This window comes from Buteo buteo, chromosome 6, assembly GCF_964188355.1.
Source record: "Buteo buteo chromosome 6, bButBut1.hap1.1, whole genome shotgun sequence".
NCBI classification, from domain to species: Eukaryota; Metazoa; Chordata; class Aves; order Accipitriformes; family Accipitridae; genus Buteo; species Buteo buteo.
The window spans coordinates 14,154,881-14,176,897 of NC_134176.1; the positions used below are offsets into that span (position 1 = coordinate 14,154,881).

Sequence of the window (22,017 nt, forward strand, 5' to 3'; positions counted from 1 at the left end):
GGGCAATATGACTGTCAGCTGCCAGCAGGTGATCCAGAACAGGATAAAGTTAGGCTTTCTTAATGTGCTTGAGAAACACACACTCCACAAAATGCTTTTAAACACATTTTGTCTTTAACTCTGAACATCACTTGCCTCTGAGCAAAGAGTTTACCTAGAGCTTCAGTTCACCCTTTAAAAGTCATTACAGAATCATTAGCAATAATTACAGAAAACTCAGAATCAGTTTAAAACAGGTGCAAGTAAAAAGAACAGTGCTTATTGGTGAGCAAGGGCTGTATGTTCATCCAAGTTACAAACTAGAACTCCACCATAACTGATTAACTCACCTTCTCTGTGCCTCCATCTCATCTGGAGATGGCCCATTCTGGACCTGGCGCTGGGCAGCTGGACCTACAGAAAAAATGAGAGAATGCTATTAGGAAAGCAAATATGGCTAACTTTAAAAAAAAAAAGTGCCACTCAGATGAATTGCTTCTCCATTTTACTATGAGAGAAAAAACCTCAAGCATTATTGTCCTCTCTTTGCTTTATTTTTTTAATTCATTTTTTTTCTATTAGACAAATCATCACCTCCTGTAAATTTTTAGTCCCACTGGGAGAATCCAATGGCTAAATGTGTGAGCAATTTGTCCAGAAACTTGGCATCACGGTAGCTGTAGACTACATACTATTCCCTTGGCAATGGTGAAGACCCGTAGTGTTGCAAACGAAGGACAGTCCATCACACTGGGATGCATTTCTAGCTTCTACAGAGTTCAGATCTAGCCTCCCTGGATTATTCTGTGCTTTCACAGTAATTCAACCACAGTGCTGAGTTTGTGAGCATACTTGCTAGCTAGTGCTGCTCTGATGCTGAGCTGGCATCAAGAAGCTACCTGATGGAAGGTGCAAGGAGATGCAAAATTAAACAAGCCTTATACAAAGGTGGCTTTTCTTTTTACAATGCTGTTGGTCTTCTGCTTCTACAGGATTCACATCAAGCTGAGCTTCCACTGGCACTCACCAACAAAACCAAACTACACGTTACCACTTAAGTCACACCTCCTCTCTTGACTCTGATCATTTAATCTCTGGTTTTGGTCATTTAATCAAGCACACTGACACTACATGCCATTTTCAGAAAGAAATAATTATTCCGAAAATAAAAATCATTGTTGGTAACATAAGCTACAATGGTCTTGCATTTGGTGGAAGGAGGATTGTTCCATTGATTTGACGAGGTGGGTTTCAACTGGGACTGAACAGATAAGAGTTCTATTAAATGCAACAGCAATTTTCCTGATAAACAGCACTGAGAAATAGATCCATTATATGCAGGAAGTTATTATGCCTACCTTATTTTTTTCATTTTCAAATGCAAAATTTCATCCTTTTAAAAGTTATCCAACAACAGTAAATCAGAATTAAACACTTACAAACCCAAATAAGTCACTCACAAATCATTAAGGATATTTCTCTCCATTTTCTTTATATGTTTCTGCCAGGCAGAATGTCATCTGAAAATGAATTTAGAAAGTATGACTGCGTGAAAACAGAAAAGATGGCAGAAATGCATTGCAGTCAGAAATTCTGGTGTGTTGACTAATCCTGATGAAATTGTGCCTATTTTTGAAATGTTCTTAAGGACTAACATTTGCAGAAGGGGAACAGAGCACTTTCTGAAAATCAGGCCCATGTATTCCAGTTTTGGGTATCCCAAAAATGGAGCCAGTGACAACCACTGAGTCAAAAGCTCTGACATTTAAAAATATCTTAGGACTGGGTATGAAGACAGTTCACTTCTTCAATGTCTCATGACTGACAACTTAATATTGTTTGTCACAGGCTTTTGGCAAACTATTTAGACAGAAATGCCACATTTTGTAAAGACCACGTGAGACAATGCGGGGGGAGAGGGTGGGTTTTTTGGAAGCAAGCCTCAGGAAAAAACTTGGCAGGTATTTGGGAAGCACAGAGCAGGAGGCTCATGTGTAAGGAGTGTAAGGTGTAACAAGGGTGCCGTGTTCCTGTGTGAATGCTTGCTTGTACTGTGCATCTTCACCACTGAATGAAAGAAGGCCAGAGCTACCCCTGAGCAGCAGTTCCAGAGTGAATTTAAACTTCTTCTGAACACAGTAGGAAGACAGGTAAGGTCCCATCCCCAACCTCTGGAATTGGACCAGACTCCCCACAGTTACCAGTGCCCTGGCTCTGGTGTGTGCAGGTAACACCCACGTTCTCCTGTGCACATACACATCCCTGTGAGATACTTCAATAAGCAGACTTCTGGGTGAAAGACTTCCAAGGCTTAAGTCAGTTACACCTTCCTCACCAGGTAACGAATTCCACCACGACAAGCCTTAGCCATGCTCATCACTGCCTATGATTTCATCATGAGAAAACTTCCCTTGTATAAAGACTCAGAGCATCATACAGAAGCCAGCACTCTGCTTGGAAAGAGGACTAAAAGTAGGTGCCAAAGCGAGCAAGAAAGGCCAGAGGATGAGGCAGCAGAAACAACAGTTCTTCCCTGGCAATAAATCGTGTCAAAGTATATAGGAGGCTCTAATGATGCCATCTTAATCTGGTACTTTGGCATGAATCTTCCCTTGGGACCAAATGCCCAGAAAAATGAGGCAGTGTGGCCAGTTTGACTAATACTAGACATGCAGAAGGAATCAAAGACCAGACTATCAACACTACAAAAAAACCAACTTCTTTTTCCTGTGGGCACTGTTATGAACTGGCTATATAGGTTTAAAACCAAACAAATCCAACCAAATCTGTTTGAAAAGCGGCCTGAAGAAATCTTTTTAAGGCAATGTTACAAAGCACATCTGGAAGTTGGGGTTGTTGCTTTTTATCACCTGGAGCTTCCTCAAGCTGATCTTGCATAGCAGTCAGGTAAATGAAAGAGCATATGAATCTGCAAACAAGTCCATCTCAATTTTCAGCATGAAGGAGTCCTAGTAAATTCAATGAGTTTACTTATGTTTTCTGGTATGTATGTGTATGCTTGCAGGATTTAGACCACACTTGAAACTAAATGCACAGCTTTTGATTGCAATACGTGGTTGCAAAACGTGGTTGCAAAATGAACACTGGCTTTAAAAAATTTGTCTGTGGTACAGCAAATACCTGATATATTCCCAGGGCAGACCACAAGTCAATTCAGACAATGCTACTGGAAAATTTTTCCCCCACTTCAATGAAATAACTTAATTTCACTCCCTTATTCAGAGAGGAGCTCCATGCATTAACAGTTCCTTTTTTTTTTTTTTACATTAAGAACCCCAGCTGATTGTTTCAGTTGGCAGGATTTTGTTCTTATTATTTGGCCATAGTGTGAAATGTCCTTACAATGAAGCATATAAAGCTCCTAATTATGTTTTGAAATTGCCAATTTCTTCATAGTTTCTATAGAAATGCCCTCCTCTTTTGGCAGTCAAAAACAAGAGAAAAAAGATCAGAAGGAAAGAAGCTACTTCAGGCCTGACTCAGTAAATAATCAACATTCAAAAACTCTTTGTGTTAAGTGGTGACAAGTTTTCAGATATTTTTATTTGCACATTAATTTAAAAAGCCAAACAACTTTTCAGATGCAAAGGCTACATGACTGCACAGCCCCCCCAAATACCTTAATTCTCTCTGATGTCTTGAGAGATGAAACAATTAGTGTTTTCTGTGTAATGACTAATTCCTCTCTTTTGCAGGTTTAGATTTCTTACTTAAACCAACACACTGCAGCAAAACATCATTCATTTATTCAAATCTTTTCCAAACTCATTTTTGTTCTGTTTTACTAGTGACCAGCAGTGAGACATTAAAGAAATGAACTGTCTTCCCTTCATACTGAATCTTAAGATATTTTTAATGTTCTCTTCTGCACATTAGTTTTGTTTATCACAATTTTCTTCTCAAAGTGCTTTAAAAGTGAAGTACCCTAAAAAAGTTGGGAGACAGAAAAAAGCAAGCATGAACAGAAGAGGAGGATGAAGCTATAATAGGTAGCTTGTCCTCTCTCCTGAGTAGAACAAGAAGCAGTGGAGTAAAAGTTGGTAAGATAATACTGCCTAAGGAAAAGCCTAGATCAGCTGCAGAAGTCAATCACAGCCTGTGGGAACAGGGATACCTGTTTTGTGTTCCTGCAGAGGCTTGTATTGATTGGAAGCTGTTGGAAAAGAGTTTGAGGAAAGCTGTATGCGGAGTTGTCCTGAGATAACAGGGTGTTCAGGACAGTCACACCTTTTGCTGCCAGGGGGGTTACAGCTCTTCTTGCCACAGTGGGGAAACACACTGGTTCTATTTGGCACTGGTTGTTGTTTTGCTTGAGTTACTTGCAACCATAAGAAATAATTCTATCATCTGGCATCCTGCTTGTGATCTTATTCAAACCAATAATTTTTCTATAGTAATATGAAACCTTAATTTGCAAACCCTTTATAAAGAAAAAGGTTAGATGCACCCTGCTTTGGCAACCAAGATTTTGCCTGAAGGTGGCCAATACACTTAAAACTCCAACCCAAGCTTTCAGGTCTGTTCATTGCCAGAAACATAAATTCTGCTAGATCTCCCCCCGACCCCAGTCCAGATTTAATAATCCAGGCAGGGATTATTTTTACACTTGGTTCTGTATGTGTATGCTCTGCAGTGCACATACAGCAGACACCGGTTTGACTGAGGGTTTGTTAAATTCAAGCAGATTGCTAGGTTCATCTCCTCTCCACATTTTTAGGTATTTCTCAGACCTGAGCAGACATGAACGGTTAAGTGCTCTTGGTCATGGCATCCTCATTTAAACATGCTTCTCGAGTTGCTGTGCGAGCTGCTTCCAACCCTGGCAGCTTTGGGAACAGCCTCACAGAGAAGAGTGCTTAGCACAATAACCAGGAGAGATAGGTTTGCTACTGATCCGTTTGCAGCTTCACAGCTGTTGCGATCTACATTTTTAGCAACTACTTAATGCAGGAGATACGCTGTGAATGTCTGTTTCCTCGCTTCGTTGCTTTGTAATAATTAACTGCGTTTTTGTATAAGCATCTTGTGATTCAGCTCAAGGCAGATTGTGGGAGCACACGGATGTTTTCCATGTTTGCTTTTTCTCCTCCCACTCAGCCATGCCAGCACCCACTCTGTCGTTCCCCAGCTGTCCCTAAAGACGGCGATGGGGAACTCCTGGCATAGGGCGCTGCTTTGCAGTGGGTGCAATTGTCTCCATATGCTGGTGGCCGCTCCTGCACCACTGCACCCTGCTACTGCTCGGAGATGTCCGCATCTGGACCCACAGCCAGCCACAGAATAGGGCCAAAGCTGTTACTGAAGGAAAACCTATGCTCCAGCTTCTACTCTGGCATAGCTGGTGGGAAGGCACAAGCAAGCAGGAGCAATGTCATCATTTCTCTCCTGCTGGGGCAGCTGCAAGCAGGGTTTCTTTTTCCTCTTTTACTTATGCTACAACTGCAAGCACCACTGACTGCATGCATTCAAGAAAGTAGCAAAACTAGGCCCATTTCCCTGAGCAACCAGGATTTTGTGCTTCTTCAATACAGAAGGTCTAGTCTAACCCACTTACAGATCTTTTATTCATTACACACACTGAAAGCAGCCCCCAGGTGGGGTTTCTGCAACCCCTATAGCCTCCATGGTGCTTATGGACCGGTGTGATGAATGTGGTGGGCTAAAGAAAGGGTCCAGAGTCAGAGCTGAATAAGAAATATATCTGGGCTTTACATTTATGAAACTGAAAATTTTTGTTCTGCATATGAACAGAACGTGATGATTTTGTGTGAAAAAAACCACAGCAGTCTATGGGAGGAAAAGAGGTGAGAAACAGACAGACAGCTCTCCCTCATTGATTGATGGTTTCAGCACATACTTGGATTTCAGAAGACTCAGGTTCAGGCACCAGGTCTGACCCACCATCACTTATATCCTGGGAATGTGACATAAACACTTGTTTATCCTGACCAAAACAGAAAAAAATCATTCCAGATTACAAGCTCCTGCAAAGCTTTTCTTTCCCACAGAAGTATCTTTTAAGTAATTTGGCATTTTCTGAAAGAAAAAAGCCCGTCAGTTGCCAAAAGCACTTCTGACCAATGCTAATCCCAGCGTCCCCAGTCAGGTACAGCCTGGGCCGGGGCACTGGGGAGGGAGGGAGCCCCGGCCGAGCTGCTGCCAGCTCCTGGGGCCACCCTGCAGACCCACGCCGGCACTCGGCTGGAGGGTGCGTTTTACCGTCTTCACCATCACCTCTCCTCTTCACCCCCGCACGGCTGGGGGGGTTCCTCGCTCCCGGCCCTGCTGATGCCCGATCCCCCCCACCCCGCGTGCCCCACAGGCAGACCAGCCTTGCGCCGCGGGTGGGAAACCCAGTGGGCCCCGGCCCCGCTCCGGCCGGAGAGGGAAGTTATCTGTGTCCCCTCACACCACCTCTTGCCCCCGTCCACAGCCTGGCTGTCATTTTAGCTCTCTTGCTGCCGTTGGGCAATCACGCCGCCGCCGAGACTCTGTCAGCACTCGGAACGTCTGCCTTTACCCTGAGGACCTCCTCCACCGGCTCTCGGCCCCGTCGGCCTGTCCTGGCGGGGATGGCGTGTTCGGCAGGCGTCCCGCCACGGCCACGTGCCACCAGGCAGCGCCCACCGAGGGAGCAACGTCCCTTCGCTAGTGCGCTCAAACTCATTAGCAGAGACAATTACCCTGGACAAAGCGCCGATCTAATTAGCCTAGATAAAGCACATAGATAAAGCAGGGTGCCTACACTACTTCTGGGGCCCAAGCTAGTACAGCCAGAGTTGGATGACAGGGCAGGTCACGCAGACCTAAATTTCCACGGCGAGTTAAAGGACTGGGAAGAGGGATCCCCCACCCCACTCGCCGCGCCCCGTCACGGCAGAGCCACGGGCCCCTCACGCATGCTACCACGCTGGCACAGCGTTTCACGCCGGGGATTTGGGAGTCTGCACGTCCTGCCTCGGTTGATGTGCAACAGCTCAGGCGCTACGCGTGCTGTGGGGAGGGAGCGTCTGTCTGACAGGGATGCAGGGGCTGAGGCAAAGCACGGACAGACGGACGAATGGGGTGGTTTTGTCCACGGGTCACTAGTGGCTCAGTTTGAAAAATTTTCACGCCATTAAGGTTTTGTTGCGCTGTTAACTATGTGACAGAACGCTGACAGCTCCGTACAGGATCCTGTTGGATCATTTGAATCACGGCAAGCAAAACCGCCCTGGGAGAGAGAGGGAGCACACCCACCGAAGGGAGGGTTTGGGTACAGTGCCACAAAGCCTCCTTTCAGGCAGTGCTTGCCTCATTCCCATTAAACATTAACTTGAAATAGAAAGTTTCAGAGAGTGTTATTCACAGGCTGGGTGCCTCCACCGCATTTTTAACAGAGTACTTTAAATACCTTCTATAACATCATTTACACATGGGCCAAACCTTTCCTCTGAGACTGCAAAGAACTTTATCAGCCTTAATTAAGCTTCACCAATGCTGTGAGGCAGAAGTTAAGTGACTTGATTACACCCAGACCATGTCTGCACAAGTAAAATTTGTTTGCATCAATTTACCTACAGGTGAGATTTGCTACCAACACAGTTAAACCTATGCAAAAGGTCACCTAAGGCACTCTTATTGTGATGCAGACCAAATTAGTTTTGGTTTGACCTAAGGCAAGAAGAGTGCAGTGAAATGAGCATTTCCAGCTCTGTGCCAGAAAACTCTCTCTACCCTCCTCCCTTGTCCCTTGGTGACCAACACTGCTGCAAGTCTGTGGCAGTGCAAAGTAAAACATATCCTCTTAAAACCAGTCCCAGCAACGTTTCACACAACCTCATTTTACCTTATACTACACTGGGTGAGGAGCAGTGTGTATCCAGGTACCAACTCTCAGCTAAATTATAGAAACTTCCAACTTAGAAGCTTTTAAAAGTGCCATTCCCAAGATTGCTATTGCTTTACTTTTATCTTTTACCTGTAAGATTACTTTAATCTAACATGAAACAGGCCCTCCTTAAACTGAAATAAGGGTGTGAGCACAGAGGGCCTGTATGCAGTTTGTTCATTTAAACTAAAAACGGATTTAACATTCACTGCTGAAACTTTCTGATGTAGATAAGACTTAAGGACAGTGACAGAGCTGGAAAAACAAGCCTGGTATTTAACATGGGAGTGCCCCACCCTATCACTAGTTCACACCTCCTGCAAGTACATATGTACAGGTGTGTGCACTGTGCACAGCCCTTTTTTTTCTTTTTTTTTTTTTTAGGAAAACCAACAAATGCAATTGCAGGGGTGCCTACATGCACAACCACATGGCTGTGCATGTGCACTAAGCAGGATGGAAGACACGAGATCCAGAAAGGAGTTACCAAATAGAAAGGCCATGTAAAGATCCAGTGCTGCAAGATGATTAGAAAGAAATCATCTTCAATTCACCAGAAGTGCTACTGAACACATCAACATGAAACCAGTGAGCCTTTGACTTTACTGCTAAAGCTGTTAATTCCATTATTTTGCATAAAATATGATGGCAATTATTTGATTCTGGCTGTTTATCTGTCATGGCACTGGCACAGCATTTGATAATTTTTCATGCTGGTGTCTCGGTTGAGCTGGAGGAGAAAAACTTATTTTTTTCATTCTGAATGCAATAAAGATGAGATGGTGCTAAAGCAGCTCCTGCAGTAAGCAACTGCACTCTGACAGCAGGGTTCATATTTAATATGTGAAGGACATGGCTCAGGTGCATTTATCTCAGTGTCAGTGCCTCAGCTCAGGAGCACAGCTTGGGTTACCTCTCACATAAAAGACAGCACAACCAGCTTTAAAAGAAATTTTAAAAAACACTGTGCAAACAGGAGGCCTTTCACAATGAGGTGGCTCCAGGGCTATCGGGGTGAGCATCTCCCACAGAATGCAGCCTGGGGTGGTGGGACTGCATCCCCACGGTTAGGGCATGGAACAGGGGTGGGACGTCCACGTGTCTAGTCTGGGACTCCCTGTATTTTAACTGGTGAATGATTAATGTAAAATGTAAGAAAGAATTGCATGAGAACTGGGAATTACTTTCCTCTCAGCAGCTCAGCTCTAACAGGAAGAAAAACACCGCACACTGATCTAGAATAGCACGAGCTCGTCGGGGTGTGGGGAGGTGGGAAATGAAAGCTGCAGTTCCCCCTGGGCAGGGGAGGTGGCTGAACCTTGGTTCCCCACTTCCCAGGGAAGTGCTTCAAGCACCAGACCTTCAGGATGGCAGCAAAGCGAAAGGCAACGCCTCCACAGCTAACCGCATCAGGCCCCAGCACTGCGGAGCCCACGGAAGGTGCTGGGACAGGACCCGACCCCGTGCAGCGCCGGCTTTCCAAGAAACAGAGAGTACGGCCAGCAAGACGAGCGCAGGAAACCCCCGTGCAGGGCTGGGAAAGGTGGAATTGGAGCATCCCGGGGGGATTCTGTTTGCTGCGCTGAGCTCTGAGCAAGGAAGAGCTAATTCAGCGACCGCTCAATTATGCACTAATGAAATAGAGGCAGATAAGGCAGCCACCTGCCACACAGCACCGAGCGGGGGGACCGTCAGCACCTTCCTCCTTTGCAGGGGCTGATGCAGGGGCTCTGCTGCATGTAGAGAAACAGCCTTGTTTCCGCAGGCAGTTTCATGATAAGTAAGCATCCTACTTAGTTGATGACTGATTGCTTTTGTTATGGGAACTGCCACTGACTCTGTGAAAAATGGTGTGTGCACAGAAAGCTATGGGAATAGTTCTTTTTTTGGGGGGTGGGTGGAATAAAAGGTGTCGCTGAATTTCTAAGGGTGTGATTCCAATGTTGTTGGCTTTATGAACAAGTACAGGGAAGATGATGGGACAAGATGCCAATCAGTGCCGTAAGTGAAAAAGCAATCCGTAAAACTCAGGACCATGAGAGTAGCTAAAAAAAAGTATTAAATAAAACCAAGCCCACAAACACTTCAGTTCTTTTGGGGTTTTTCCTCCTTTTTTTGGATTGTTTTTTTAGAATGTGTGCCAAGCCTACTTTCCTGCACATCCAGGTTTGAAACTTGTCAATAAAGCTTAAGATTAGCTCATAATCTTGTGCCTCCAGGTGGTAATGGTGCTTTAAGAAAAAAAACAGATATCATCAGACTCTTGTTAAAATTGAGAGCATTGGCCATACTGAGAAGCTGACCCCTCCCCGCCACTGCACTGGGGTCCAGTTAACACGAGAGCCCAGGCAGCAGATGCTCCAAAGAAGCCGGGGGTGTAAATCAATACACACCACCTAAACATATGGCTTATATTGCAAAGATATTTTCCTGAATTTGGTTTCAATGAGGACACGAATTGTTTTGCTCTGGTGACAGTTTGCCAGCTGCTGTCCCAACAGAGGAGGGAGCAGTGGCAACGCTGGCCTTGTGCTCTGCAGTCAGAGCATCGCTGAGCTCAGAAAGCACTTTCCTACTGACGTCCCAAGTCCCATGTCTCTGTTCTGTGAAATATAAACTGAGTATATTCCTTTAGTTACGTGTGACCATGTGTGTATTTGCACATGAGTACATGCATATACCTGTTTATAGCCACTTCATACTTACAATTCCTTACATCAAATAAAAAGCAGGAATTCAATCCTTTTTGGGGACAAATTGAATCTCTGAAAATCTCTGAAGTCACAGGGAAAAAGAACCCAGCCACTGGCATGTACAAGAGTTCAATCAGCTGATATTTACACACTTAGCTGGTCAAACATCATCTCTAGTTTTGTTTAACAGTAAGACTTATAACACATTAGATCAGAAAAATATATATACTTAGTGTAGCCTGGTGCAGCACCCAAGACGCCTAGAGCACCACGGTCTATTCTTGGCCCAACTCCACTATAACCTTGCAAGGCAAGTCTCTCAGTTTTTAAGTGTCTCCTTCCTCTTTCTCTGTCTGGTGAGACAGAAAACTCTTCAGGGCAGTCTTCTCCTCAATGTGGAGAACAGCAGGGCCCCATATGTGCATTAGAGCAACATGTACACATAGAAAACACCACATTATAAACACACAGTTGGTATCTAGTTAATAGTTAAGATCCAGACAAGATCCATTTTACCAAGATTTAAATCTCAAGACTGCTGTAAGACAACTAGGATGGGGACACGTGCCTGGACAGAGTGCTGGAAGGCAGAGGACTTTTCTATGAAACATGACTACATGGCGATATATTTGGGGATTTATGAAAAAACATGAAAAAACATCATTAGAAATGGGTAGTACTCCTTGATAATAAACTCACAAGTCTAATAAATTCAACAGATGATAAACAAAAAAATTCAAATACAGCACCTGATCCCATTCACACTACACCAAAAGCTAAGCTCTCTGCTTAAGGGAAGCAAAAGTCCCGCTGACTCGGAAAGTCCATAGTAAATCCACCCATCCTCCTCAGCCTAATAGCCCAACCCTACACAACCCTGCAAATCCTTATTTCCAGAAAAGCTGTCAGGAATTGACAGTCACAGGCAGGTCATTACGGAGAAAAACAATAGGTAAATATCCAGATAACTATAGCAGGTATAAAATGCCCTTGTTCATATCTATTTTTTTAAACCAGTATCTATTCTGTGAGTACAGATGCTATTCATTAGCAAGTAAAGACAGAAGCAATCCAACACGTTGATTCAGAAGTCATTGTCCCATATTCTCACTGTAATGACTTCTCCTGATTTAACAGCCCTGACTAATGCCGGCGTCATTTGAACCTAATGGGTCATTTCTTTCAAATATTATCTCAGCATCCTGCTGCCCGCCTGCTGGAATTAAAAGCAAGCGAAAGACAAACAATCCATCAATGAGCTACAACTGCAAGCGGTTTCCCAGCACAACTGGATGGCAGCACAGAACATTTCCACGCAAAACCGCCCTGGAGCAAGCATCCCTTCCCCCTTCCCGGGATGGCTGCTGCCGGAGCATGGCATGCAAGGGATGGGGCGTGCAAGGCAGCGGGGAGGTTTCCATCACCTACAAGACATTCGGCACAGGATGATGCAGTCACAGTGGCAGAGGCAGAAGCAGTGCCAAATCCATTCCCTGCTGACCATAGTATGGCAGCAGCCTCCTCAGCGCACTCCTCTCTGCACCTTCCTCATGCCCGGCACTTACCGACCACCCCGCTGCAGACCAGGTTTCACCAGGTGTAATCTATCCACCGCTGCAGCAGCAAAGTGGGCCCAGCCACTTAAATATTTAATCGGACCATCTTCCTCGCCTATCACAATGCTTCAGGGTGTCTGAAGCCAGACTTCATTGTCTGGACTTTCACGTAATAACCATGAAGGTCAGAAAGAAATTGCATTTTCTGCCTCCTGCCCCAATCAGACCACCATATGTTCACCTACATGCAAGTACTTAGAATAAATGCAAAGTGTGAATAAGCAGAAAGTTAGTTTGAACTGGGGAAAAAAAGACTGCAAATGAACATGCAGGATCAAGGTCACTGGTGGTGTGGCTGCTGAAGTCAAAGGGGTTACACCAGTGTTGAATCTTAAGCACTACTCTTAAAATTCAAGTATGAACATGCTGGATTCAGAAATAAATATATATGGCTTAAAATCCCCATCTACCGTCTTTCAGTTCTTTCCATCATCCCATCATTCCTGATCTCCTCTGATCCCAACACTTTTCTCCCTTTTCTACTTTGTCTAACCACTTTTCTCTTCTATATTTAAGGATGGCAGGTCTCCCAAAGGCAATCCAGTTGAAGTTAATGGACAGTTTGTATGAGGAGGCTAAACAGAATATTTATGCCCTGATATCTTTGCCTTATCACCAGTCCTTTGATCCATTTCTTTCCCTTCTCCTTGCCTTTGCATTATTCCATCTGCTGGTGACTTCACACAGCCCAATCCTGTTCTCCTCAAAGAAATTCATAGCTGGTTTAGGGCATATAGCTTCAGTGACACTACTCTGATTTAGATTGATTAATGTTTTGACCCACTGAACTCTGCAGGTAAGTCTTTTATCTAAAATCTAAATTCTAGAGTATGCTGAACGAAAACTATAAGGCTCTTCCTGTGGTTAGAGCAGGTGAAACCCCAAGTGGAGACAGGTTCATAACTACCTGCCAATATATCAGAGCCACTCCTATCCTTCTCAAACAGTACATATTCAGCATAACTAAGTAGTTGGTTGCTCACTGTACCCGCCTCCTACAACATACTCAGAGTGTTTGAGTGATAAGTAGATATTCTAATAGCAAAGCTGCTTATCATGTGTTTTCTAATGCTTGTTGCTATGAATTATTTATGTCCCATTTTAAGTCTACAATATTGATACCTCTCAGGTATGCCCCACTATCAGATGCAGCAAACCAAGTATTAACTAATTAATATTTGAGACAGCAAAAACTGTTAATATCAAACTATTTTTTCACTATGGCACACAGATGGTCTAAATTCTACCTGCATATGCTCATTGTTTTCTGCTTGCTGGCTTATAAAGTCATTAGAGGCACATCAGCAAACAGGAATATTACACTCAAATCTGAGTGTAAATTCAGGGTCCCATATACATCAATGCCATTGGTCTTATGTAATTACTTTCTGAGGGTTTCAGGAAATCCAGAAGTACGTTTAAATGAACAGAATTGGCATTATAGTGATAAAACTGTAGACTACGTTTTATCATCAGGACTCCAGTTTTTTGAGAGAAAAAGGTATGAACAAACCATTGCATTTTCAGTTTTGAGGACACTCCAAATCCCTTTTGTTCTCCTGTGCTTTCCTCCCATATCTCACAATGAAGGGAAGCATCTGGCTGGTGTAAAAATATCAGCTCTGACTTCTGAAGTGCTGACTTATCCTGCACCACCATTGGAACCACCTGTTCTTTCAAAAGGTGATTAAAAACAATACACCAAACTAATGAGGGAATCTGTAAACCCAGAGATGTACAACTTCATTCTGTCAGAAGAATACATCTAGCTCTTTCAATGACTTACTTGGCCAAGACTATATGTTACCCTGTGTTTTCTTTAATATTGTCTTAAACACTTACCTCTTACATACTAAGATGTTGGTGTCTAAGGGGTTAAATATGCTCATGACTAATAAAAAGCTGAAAAATATCCTTCAAGGCTAAAGTGCAAATCTCAGGCTGATCTAATAGAGATTAACAAATTCCTGCAGATCCTTCTACCGACTTACCACCTGCATAGAAAACACCCTGCCAACAAAGTCTGCCATGCAACAAGCGAGTGGGTATGCTTACTTCTCCCTCCGCCTAACCCTAGAATTAACACAATACTTTTAAATAGCTCATTCAAACACAAAGTGGGGCAGCAGAGCCAGTGCCACCATGTGACTGAGTAAGTGGCACAGCATGGCTTTAGACGATCTGCAAGGAGAGCACATATGGACCGGGAACAGGTTCCCTCAGGGACTCCACCATCACTTCTGACTCTGAAATGAAGCTCTGGATCCACAATCACATCAGCAAGAAAGCGACCCCTCGGAAGTGGGAAATTGCAGCATGGCCTGCAGGAAAAATAATTAAAGAACCTGAGAAAGCAGCTGCCCCAGAGGGTATGACGTGAGCCACCACCTCTGCCTCCTACTTCGGACAAACAAAGTTACGACTTGCTGGACACTATCAGCCTTGGTCTAAGTTTGGAAAAAAAAAATTCAGGTATGGCCGAAAACGTTGTGACCAAATGTTTTTATAACACCTGTATTGGGATTCCTAAGCTGTGGTACACGTGCCACCAGCTGTATGCAAGTCACTTACAAGTGATATTTTGCCGTGCAGCACGTGGTACTGGGCATACACCCCCCAAGAAACCTCATAATTTCTTACTGTCATTATTTGACTCTTGCCTTCACAAAGGTTACATGCCAGCTTGCCTGTGGCAGGACAGATCATTCCTGAATGAGGAGCACTTGCAGATGTTGTGCACCTAAAGAGATTTAAAGTAACAATTCAATTGACCATGTCTTACTCCTGTACAAAAAACAACCTTGACCCTATTTTGAGCATGAACCAATACCAGCTGGCTAGAAGGCAAACACCCCCTCAACTAACTGCACCTGTAATCCTTGCAGCAGGAAATCAATTGTGCAAATTGCATTTTGACAAATATAAATCACTCCTGAGTCTGTAACAAAAGCTGACAAATCACTCTTGATGCCCAGCGCTTACCGGGTGCAGCAGTCCTCTGAAAGGAGATGTGCTAGAAAAATGCTTCTTTTTTTTAACAGAAGTTAGAAAACTGTAATTCCACAATTCACAGCAGTAAAAATAAAGGACAGCTCTGATCCTGCAAGTGGTAGCAGGCAGGTGGCTCTCCTACATGAAGCCTTTTTCAGAAAGACTGTAATTATCTGTTTGAGAACCTACTGATTATATGTGGAGACTGTGTGCACAGGAGCCAATATGCAGCTGATACAACTTGTGTCATTTTACTTTCTGTACATTTTGCCCTTAATTGAAAAGGTTGCTTTCCTTTTTTATTCCTAATATCTACTATCCATGCTTGGGGAGGCACTCAACAGCGCATTGGACAGCTAAGAAGCCAGAGGCTGTGCCAAAACTGAAATAACACTATGAAGTGAACTGAGTGCTTGGTTCCATGATTTTAGTAGTGTCTTTATCCACTGGCACTCTGAGAAGGTCTGTACTCTAAAGAGCTCTGGAAAACACTCAAGAAAAACAATGAACTTTTAAGTTCCTCAGTTGGGCAAAATATACTAAAAAAGCCATTGTCATGCCATTGCCCAGATCATTGTAGTCCTGAACATGGAAACTGGTTTCTTTTACGGAGGATCCGTGTCAGATGTTTTGTTCCACCTGTAGAAGCCGCTTACTCTGAACCAGGCTTAACTTTTTATATTGCCTTTCTCTGCTCTCAACCTCCATTTCCATCATCGCTTCCAAAGGACTCCTGGGTACCGTGCCAAGGAGAGCTGAAGTGTTTCCCACCAGTACACGATGCTTGCGGGATGGCTGTTAGTCTGCAGGCACCACATTCACATACCCTAGCAATTTGGTTCGAGTAAGATTGTACGGAGCAGAGCTAAGACCTGGGAGAAAGCACCCCGCTCATCTCCACGCTTTGTCTCTCTTGGAGCTGCTCCCTGCACGGAGACGTTGGATGAGCCCAAACTGAGCTGGGACTCCAAGTTGATGGATCCTCTCCCAAATTTTAGTGTCTGCAACACCGGCACAAGGAAGCGAGACCAACCTAGGAATACAGCATGTAACCTTCATTTCTTATAGGGATAGCCCAGGTTCAGGTGCCTGAACCAAGACTCACCCATAGGAGTGAGAAGACCCACCTGGCACAGCATCTATTTCAGAACTAGACCCTAATATATATTTCCAGTTACAAAAAATTTTAAAAAGGATGCAAGACTGAAAGTTTCTGCCAAGAAATACAGAGCAAGAAGCATTCCAGCCAGATGCGAGTCTCACAGACTGAGCCCAGAAAACCCCCATTGACTCAAGTTAACGATTACAGCTACCAGAAATGTATCTGCGTTGGAGCGTCTTGTACTGATGCCATTCTCTAATAATATGCTATGATTAAATCATGCCAGTGTTTGTGGTACTAAATTAAACTATTTTTAAAAGACATGCTTGCACTTCACATATCTTTTCTTTGCAGGGTACTGCTAGGGGCAAAATAGCTGTACAGGAAAGACGAAGGCTGGTAGGTCATTTCTGACGACAGTTGCCCCACTTGCAAGTTATTTAAGCTGCTGCCTGTCAGTAGCCCATAGTAAGGTAACAATTAAATAGTCACTAGTAAGATACCTGTATTACAATATATTGCTTTCTAAATTGTCTTTTACAAAAAATTTCAATTAATTTAACTGATGGGGAATTTTGAAGCCTATGCTACCCTGCTATTAAGATCATTTGGTATAAAGAAAGTGCTGGCATGGATTCGATACTTTTCAGAGGGCTCAACTTTCATTAATTTGAACTGGCAAATTGATTATGATTCAATTGAAAATGTTCAGAAAGTGCATTCTGTTCCCTGAGAGTAAGAACAGGCATTTTGGGGGAGACTGGGTTGTACATTTCCTATGATGCAGAAAGCCTGAGAACCAAGAAAAAGCCCCAAACTCCTGTAAAGAGGCTAGCAAGCACAATTAAAAAATACTTCAGCTTTGTGAACTTCTGGTTATGTCACCAGTCTCCCAAAACCTCCTCAGCTATCAGTGCCAATCTGAAAGAGGGATGAATCCTCCCTGGTGGTGTGTCTCCCCACTGGTTACAGGAGGAGCCGGGGTGAGACTTCACACCAGACTCTCAGTCCTGTAAATATAGCTGGGATGAGTCTAATAAACTCTACCAAAATACCCATAGATTCAGGGAGGGTTTAGAAAACAGAATATCATTCTGCATCTTGGCTCACCATCCTGCTCACCGCTGGTGACTCACTGTTGGGTGTGCCAGAGCGAGCCTTGTGGGGGGGCACGGCGTGCAAATGCTCCTTGTAGCGAGTAATAAATACCTGTTTGGCTCTGTCTTACCATACCTTCCCCACGGAATGAGGAGCGGAGGTTTATTAAACACTGAGCTTGGGTGACCAACTTTCTGTCCTATTGTCTGGCTTTCCTTACTGAAAGGAGGCTGGCAAGGTAAGCGGTTGGGAGACAGCTGTGACACAGGGCACATATCTTCCCTCCCAGCGCAGGGAAAAATGACTTCCCAGAATGAGAGTTAAAAATAGCTGGTTTGCCTTAAAGGGCGTATTCACTTTGAAACATGGAAAACAAGTCTTAGCTGCCACCTCTAATATGACAGGCATCTTTAGTAGCCTGGTCTCTGTCAAAATACCTCCTGCCCTGCTCTTCTGTATTCTCCTTAAATTTTTACCATTTCAAATTGTAGAAGCTTTTCACCACATTTGGAGAAGCTTGGGGGGACAGCGGGCAGATACAGCCTTCTAAATTGCCTTAAAACCAGCCTTATTCACACCAAAAAGGCTCTTCAAGGTTATTTCTTGAAATCTATTGCAGCCCTGCCTTTCTTCCCACATTTCTTACACCAGCGTTGTTTCAGCTCCCCAGCTGAAGCTCTTTTAGCCCCACTCTGTGCCTATCCACCCAGGCGGAGGGCAGGCTGGCCACATCCTGCCGGTGCTGAGATGACCAGACAGTCCGGTTCGGAAACCATGTATCAGCATCAGCAAGGCAGGTGCCTGAGCTCTGTGCTCTCAGAGGCAAGGTGGATCCTTTCAGACCTGGTATATTTACCAGTGATGCTAATGAGCCAGTTGGGAAAACTTAACTGAGGAAGTGGCAGATTCTTTATCACACGCAGTTATTAAATCAAGACTGTGCTTTCTAAACTATGCCTTTCTAGCACAAACAGGGCATTACGTACTCGGGAAAGAATTTGCAGGCACAACACCGTAGGTTTGAACAACCGAGGTTAGAGTAGATGGCTTTTATGATTTCTTCTGACTCTAAAAATCTAGGAATCTAGCATCATTGGTTATCACTTTCTTTACACCAAAGATCTGCTTGACTCTTCTGGGAATCCATTAAAGCTTAAAAGCCTGCCAAGCTGAGAAAATTACCGTGATATTTCCAGCTGCTTTCCCCAGAATTTTACATTAACCCTTCCCCCAGCCCCGAACAAGCCTTGCCACTTTTGTTTGAGCAGCTTGAGCAAGGAGCATGGTTGGGCTGCTCCTCTCTACAGCTCCTTATGGGCTCCCCCCTCCCTACGTGTCCCCTCTCAGGTATTGCCAAGCCACTGAAGGAACTGGGAAGCTTTCCTTGCCATTCCCTGACACGGGTATAAGCATTTCTTTGCAAGTCTGGAAGCCAGCACCACAATTCACATGGAAGAAGCAGCTGACACTACCGAGCAGAGCCTACCAGGCCTGCAAACAGCTTGCAGATTTAAGTGATAGCCTAAATAAGAACCACTCTGAATGTCATTCATAATAAAGCCAAAAAACTAGCAATGTCCCGCACTTTCCTCACGCGCAGAAGTGGCAAGCAGGAGACAGCGCTTGCCATCCGGCTGCCAAGGACGGGACCTGGTTGAACGCCCCCTCCCCACCCCCAGCACAAACCCACCCAAACCAGCCGAGAGACGTGAGCAATTCCGCATCTTGCTGATGAAGTTCTTAATCTACATGTCACCCAAGCTGAACTGCAAAACACGGCTGCCTGCCCTAGTTATCAAATGACCTGAAATTCAGCACGATCATCTGCCGTAACAGCTGGTTCATTGACGACGAGAGAAAGTCCTGCCCGGCTGCTGAACCAGAGCCAGCGCGGGGACCCGGCACGCACACCCTCCAACGCCGAGATGCTGCTCCCACCCCCCTGCACGGCACGGCCTCAAAACGTCTTGGGCTCTTCGAATTCTGCACGCTCGCTCCTCCCTCTGCGTATTTATTTTTCATCTGTATCGTTAAAAAGAGATTTCAGAGACCTGGCACTTCAAAAGGGGGAAAAATAATGAAATGTCCTTCCCTAGGAATTAAAGTGAAGGTGAGGTTGGATCTTGTCAGTTTTCTTTCTTTCTACCTAGGGCGCTGAATAAATAATAAACCGCACTAACAAATTTACTTCTTTTTTACAGTGGCAACCTATATAGGAACACGAGTACGAAACAGTAAAATGATTGTACGAGTAAGAGTCAAGTGCCCAACACGGGCAAAGTTGGGGAGCTAGATAATTTTGTCAGATGTTATGAATTCTTTTTTAAGAATGGCTCATGTTCAAACACAGTGATACTTTCTGAAGTTGCTTTGATGTACACCAAATTATATTTTTCTATTACATTGACAAAAAAACTAATCACATATTAGTAAATTTTTACAGTTTTATTACTGCAAAAGGCAATATTAATGATATTTATTACTCCTTAATAATGAAATAAACAGAATTAAATGTTTGGACTATATCCTAAGGTACTTGCTTTTGTGCTTCTTCCCCAATAAGAAAAGAAGAATGAAAGCTGAACATAATATTTTATTGAAGACCTCCCCTCAGCTGAAACGCAGTGCTACTCCTTTGAACCCAATGGACATAATTTCCTGCTAAATTGGATCTAGACTATGGTGTTTTCTGTGCTGATCTGTCCTCTTGGGTAAATAGCATTTTCTCATTTGCTAGCTGAAATGAGAAATGAGGACTGCACATGTTCTTAATGTGATGTGTATCAGTCCTGGAAAGTCCAATAGCTTCACATTGCTAATGTTGTGCCTAAGCAGCATCTGTCCTTTGAATTTCATGTATGTAGCTGGTTGTAGTTGTTGCTACAGAGTCCATATGTGCATAAGCAAGACCAACGTTTGGGCTGAACATATGCCTTATTCTCTGTGTTTACTTCAAGGTAGGCTTCAGAATCCTTCCATAAGCAGAGAGAACATACAGTAAGTGAGAATATAACCATGAATATTTGATTAGGGACACACAAAAAGAATCTGAAAATATATGGTACAAAGATTTTAGCTAAAGTATGCATGAACAAGCAATGTAACTAATAGTAAATGTATGCTTGTATTTTTCTTGTTTTGCAGTTTTGCCTACACATCAACGTGAATTAAACAAATTGAAACCCCACATTGAACAGCATCAGATCTAACTGTAGTGCAAAATATTTCCCTAATGAATTTCAGTTTTCATATTTTCTCCTATAAGTAGTGTTATCATGCTATTGAATAAAAGCAGATTATTAATATATATGGGGAATTTATATTAAGCCAGTTATTTTGGCTAATTTATGAGAAAATACTATGAAAATAATCATTTTTATCCATATTAATAAATCTTTTATTTGTGGGCTACTGTCAGTGATGCCTTGGTTTTATTTTTAGATGCTGTTTGCTAGGTGCTGACAAATACATGCATGGAGTTACTCCCTGTCCTGGACAGATCATAATCTAGGCAAGTAAGTCTCAATCTTCTAATAAGGGGATTCCCATTTGCAAGGGAGGGACACCCTGCAGTCCTAGTCGCATTAGCTGAGATCTCCCAACAGCCAGATGGGGAGGAGCGCTGCCAAGCTCTGAGCCTTGCGGTGTCCTCAGCCTTGATCTGCGAGACAGACACATACACAAAATACACTGAGGATGGCTTGGTGAAACCCAAAGGACAGGAGTCTTCCCACTGGGGGTGGCTGTGCTGCTTTTGCAACCGCAGGAGAATTCCTGTCTCTATCGGTATCCTTGTTTTCACCTCATGGAAGAAGGCAATGGTGAAGACATCTTATTTCATAGTCATGTGCTTGCCTGATTCAGGACAATACGCTTGAAGTGGTAGGTGAAGACCCAATTCTGCAAAGTGCTGAGCTCTGCGTTAAGAGGAGCCAGCACCCTGTCTCTCCTGGCATTACAAGGAGTCAAGAGCACGTTCCTGACATGCGTTGAAGTCAGCACCCTACTATATCAATCCCTCCACGAGTTCTCCTTGCCATTCATCTTAATCCTGTCTGGAATTGTTCTAATATCTGGAGGATGTGGCACAAAAGCCTTTTCTTAAGCCCCTCTTTCATTCATCAGCTGTGCTGGAGCAGAAGCAGGAACGTTGGTATTGGCCAATTTAAAGCGTCCTGAAGTTTTACTTTACTTTTCCACCTTCTTGGGGCATTTGTTAGACCCTTCTTTCTGTGGCTGAAGTCAGATCAGTTTAATTTTGTCTTATGATCTTTTTAAAAAAGGTGCGCTTTTTTTGGTTAGTAATAATAATAATACAATTAAGTTTATGATGCAGCTTTCTGCAACAAAATCTTATTCAGTCTCTATGTGGCACACAATCATGAAGTGTTACTCTATGAACTACAGACAGGCTACTTGGGAAATGCCAGATGAGGTATTTGGCTTTCAGCTCTATTACAATGGATGGCTAATTAAATGCTTTGCTAATAATAGTGTCCTATGTTTGAGGAGATAAGCTTAATTACTTGTTGAATTTCAGTGGAGTTTTGCAGACATGTCTGCATATTCCTGATAGCTAAACCAACTTTTGTTTAACAATACAATTTGCTCTCATTTCTATTTCTCTAGTTTAGATGTATCATTAAT

The 22,017-nt window shown here is 43.6% G+C and overlaps 1 protein-coding gene across 6 annotated transcripts in view; it reads right to left on the reverse strand.

Moving 5' to 3' along the window:
• Positions 1 to 22,017, reverse strand: part of EVL (Enah/Vasp-like) — a 159,336-nt gene that overhangs the window by 20,779 nt on the left and 116,540 nt on the right. For all 6 annotated transcript variants that reach the window (XM_075029848.1, XM_075029849.1, XM_075029844.1 and 3 more), the window contains exon 4: positions 330 to 393. In XM_075029848.1, coding sequence (XP_074885949.1) covers positions 330 to 393 — 64 coding nt within the window. The remainder of the gene's footprint in view (positions 1 to 329; positions 394 to 22,017) is intronic.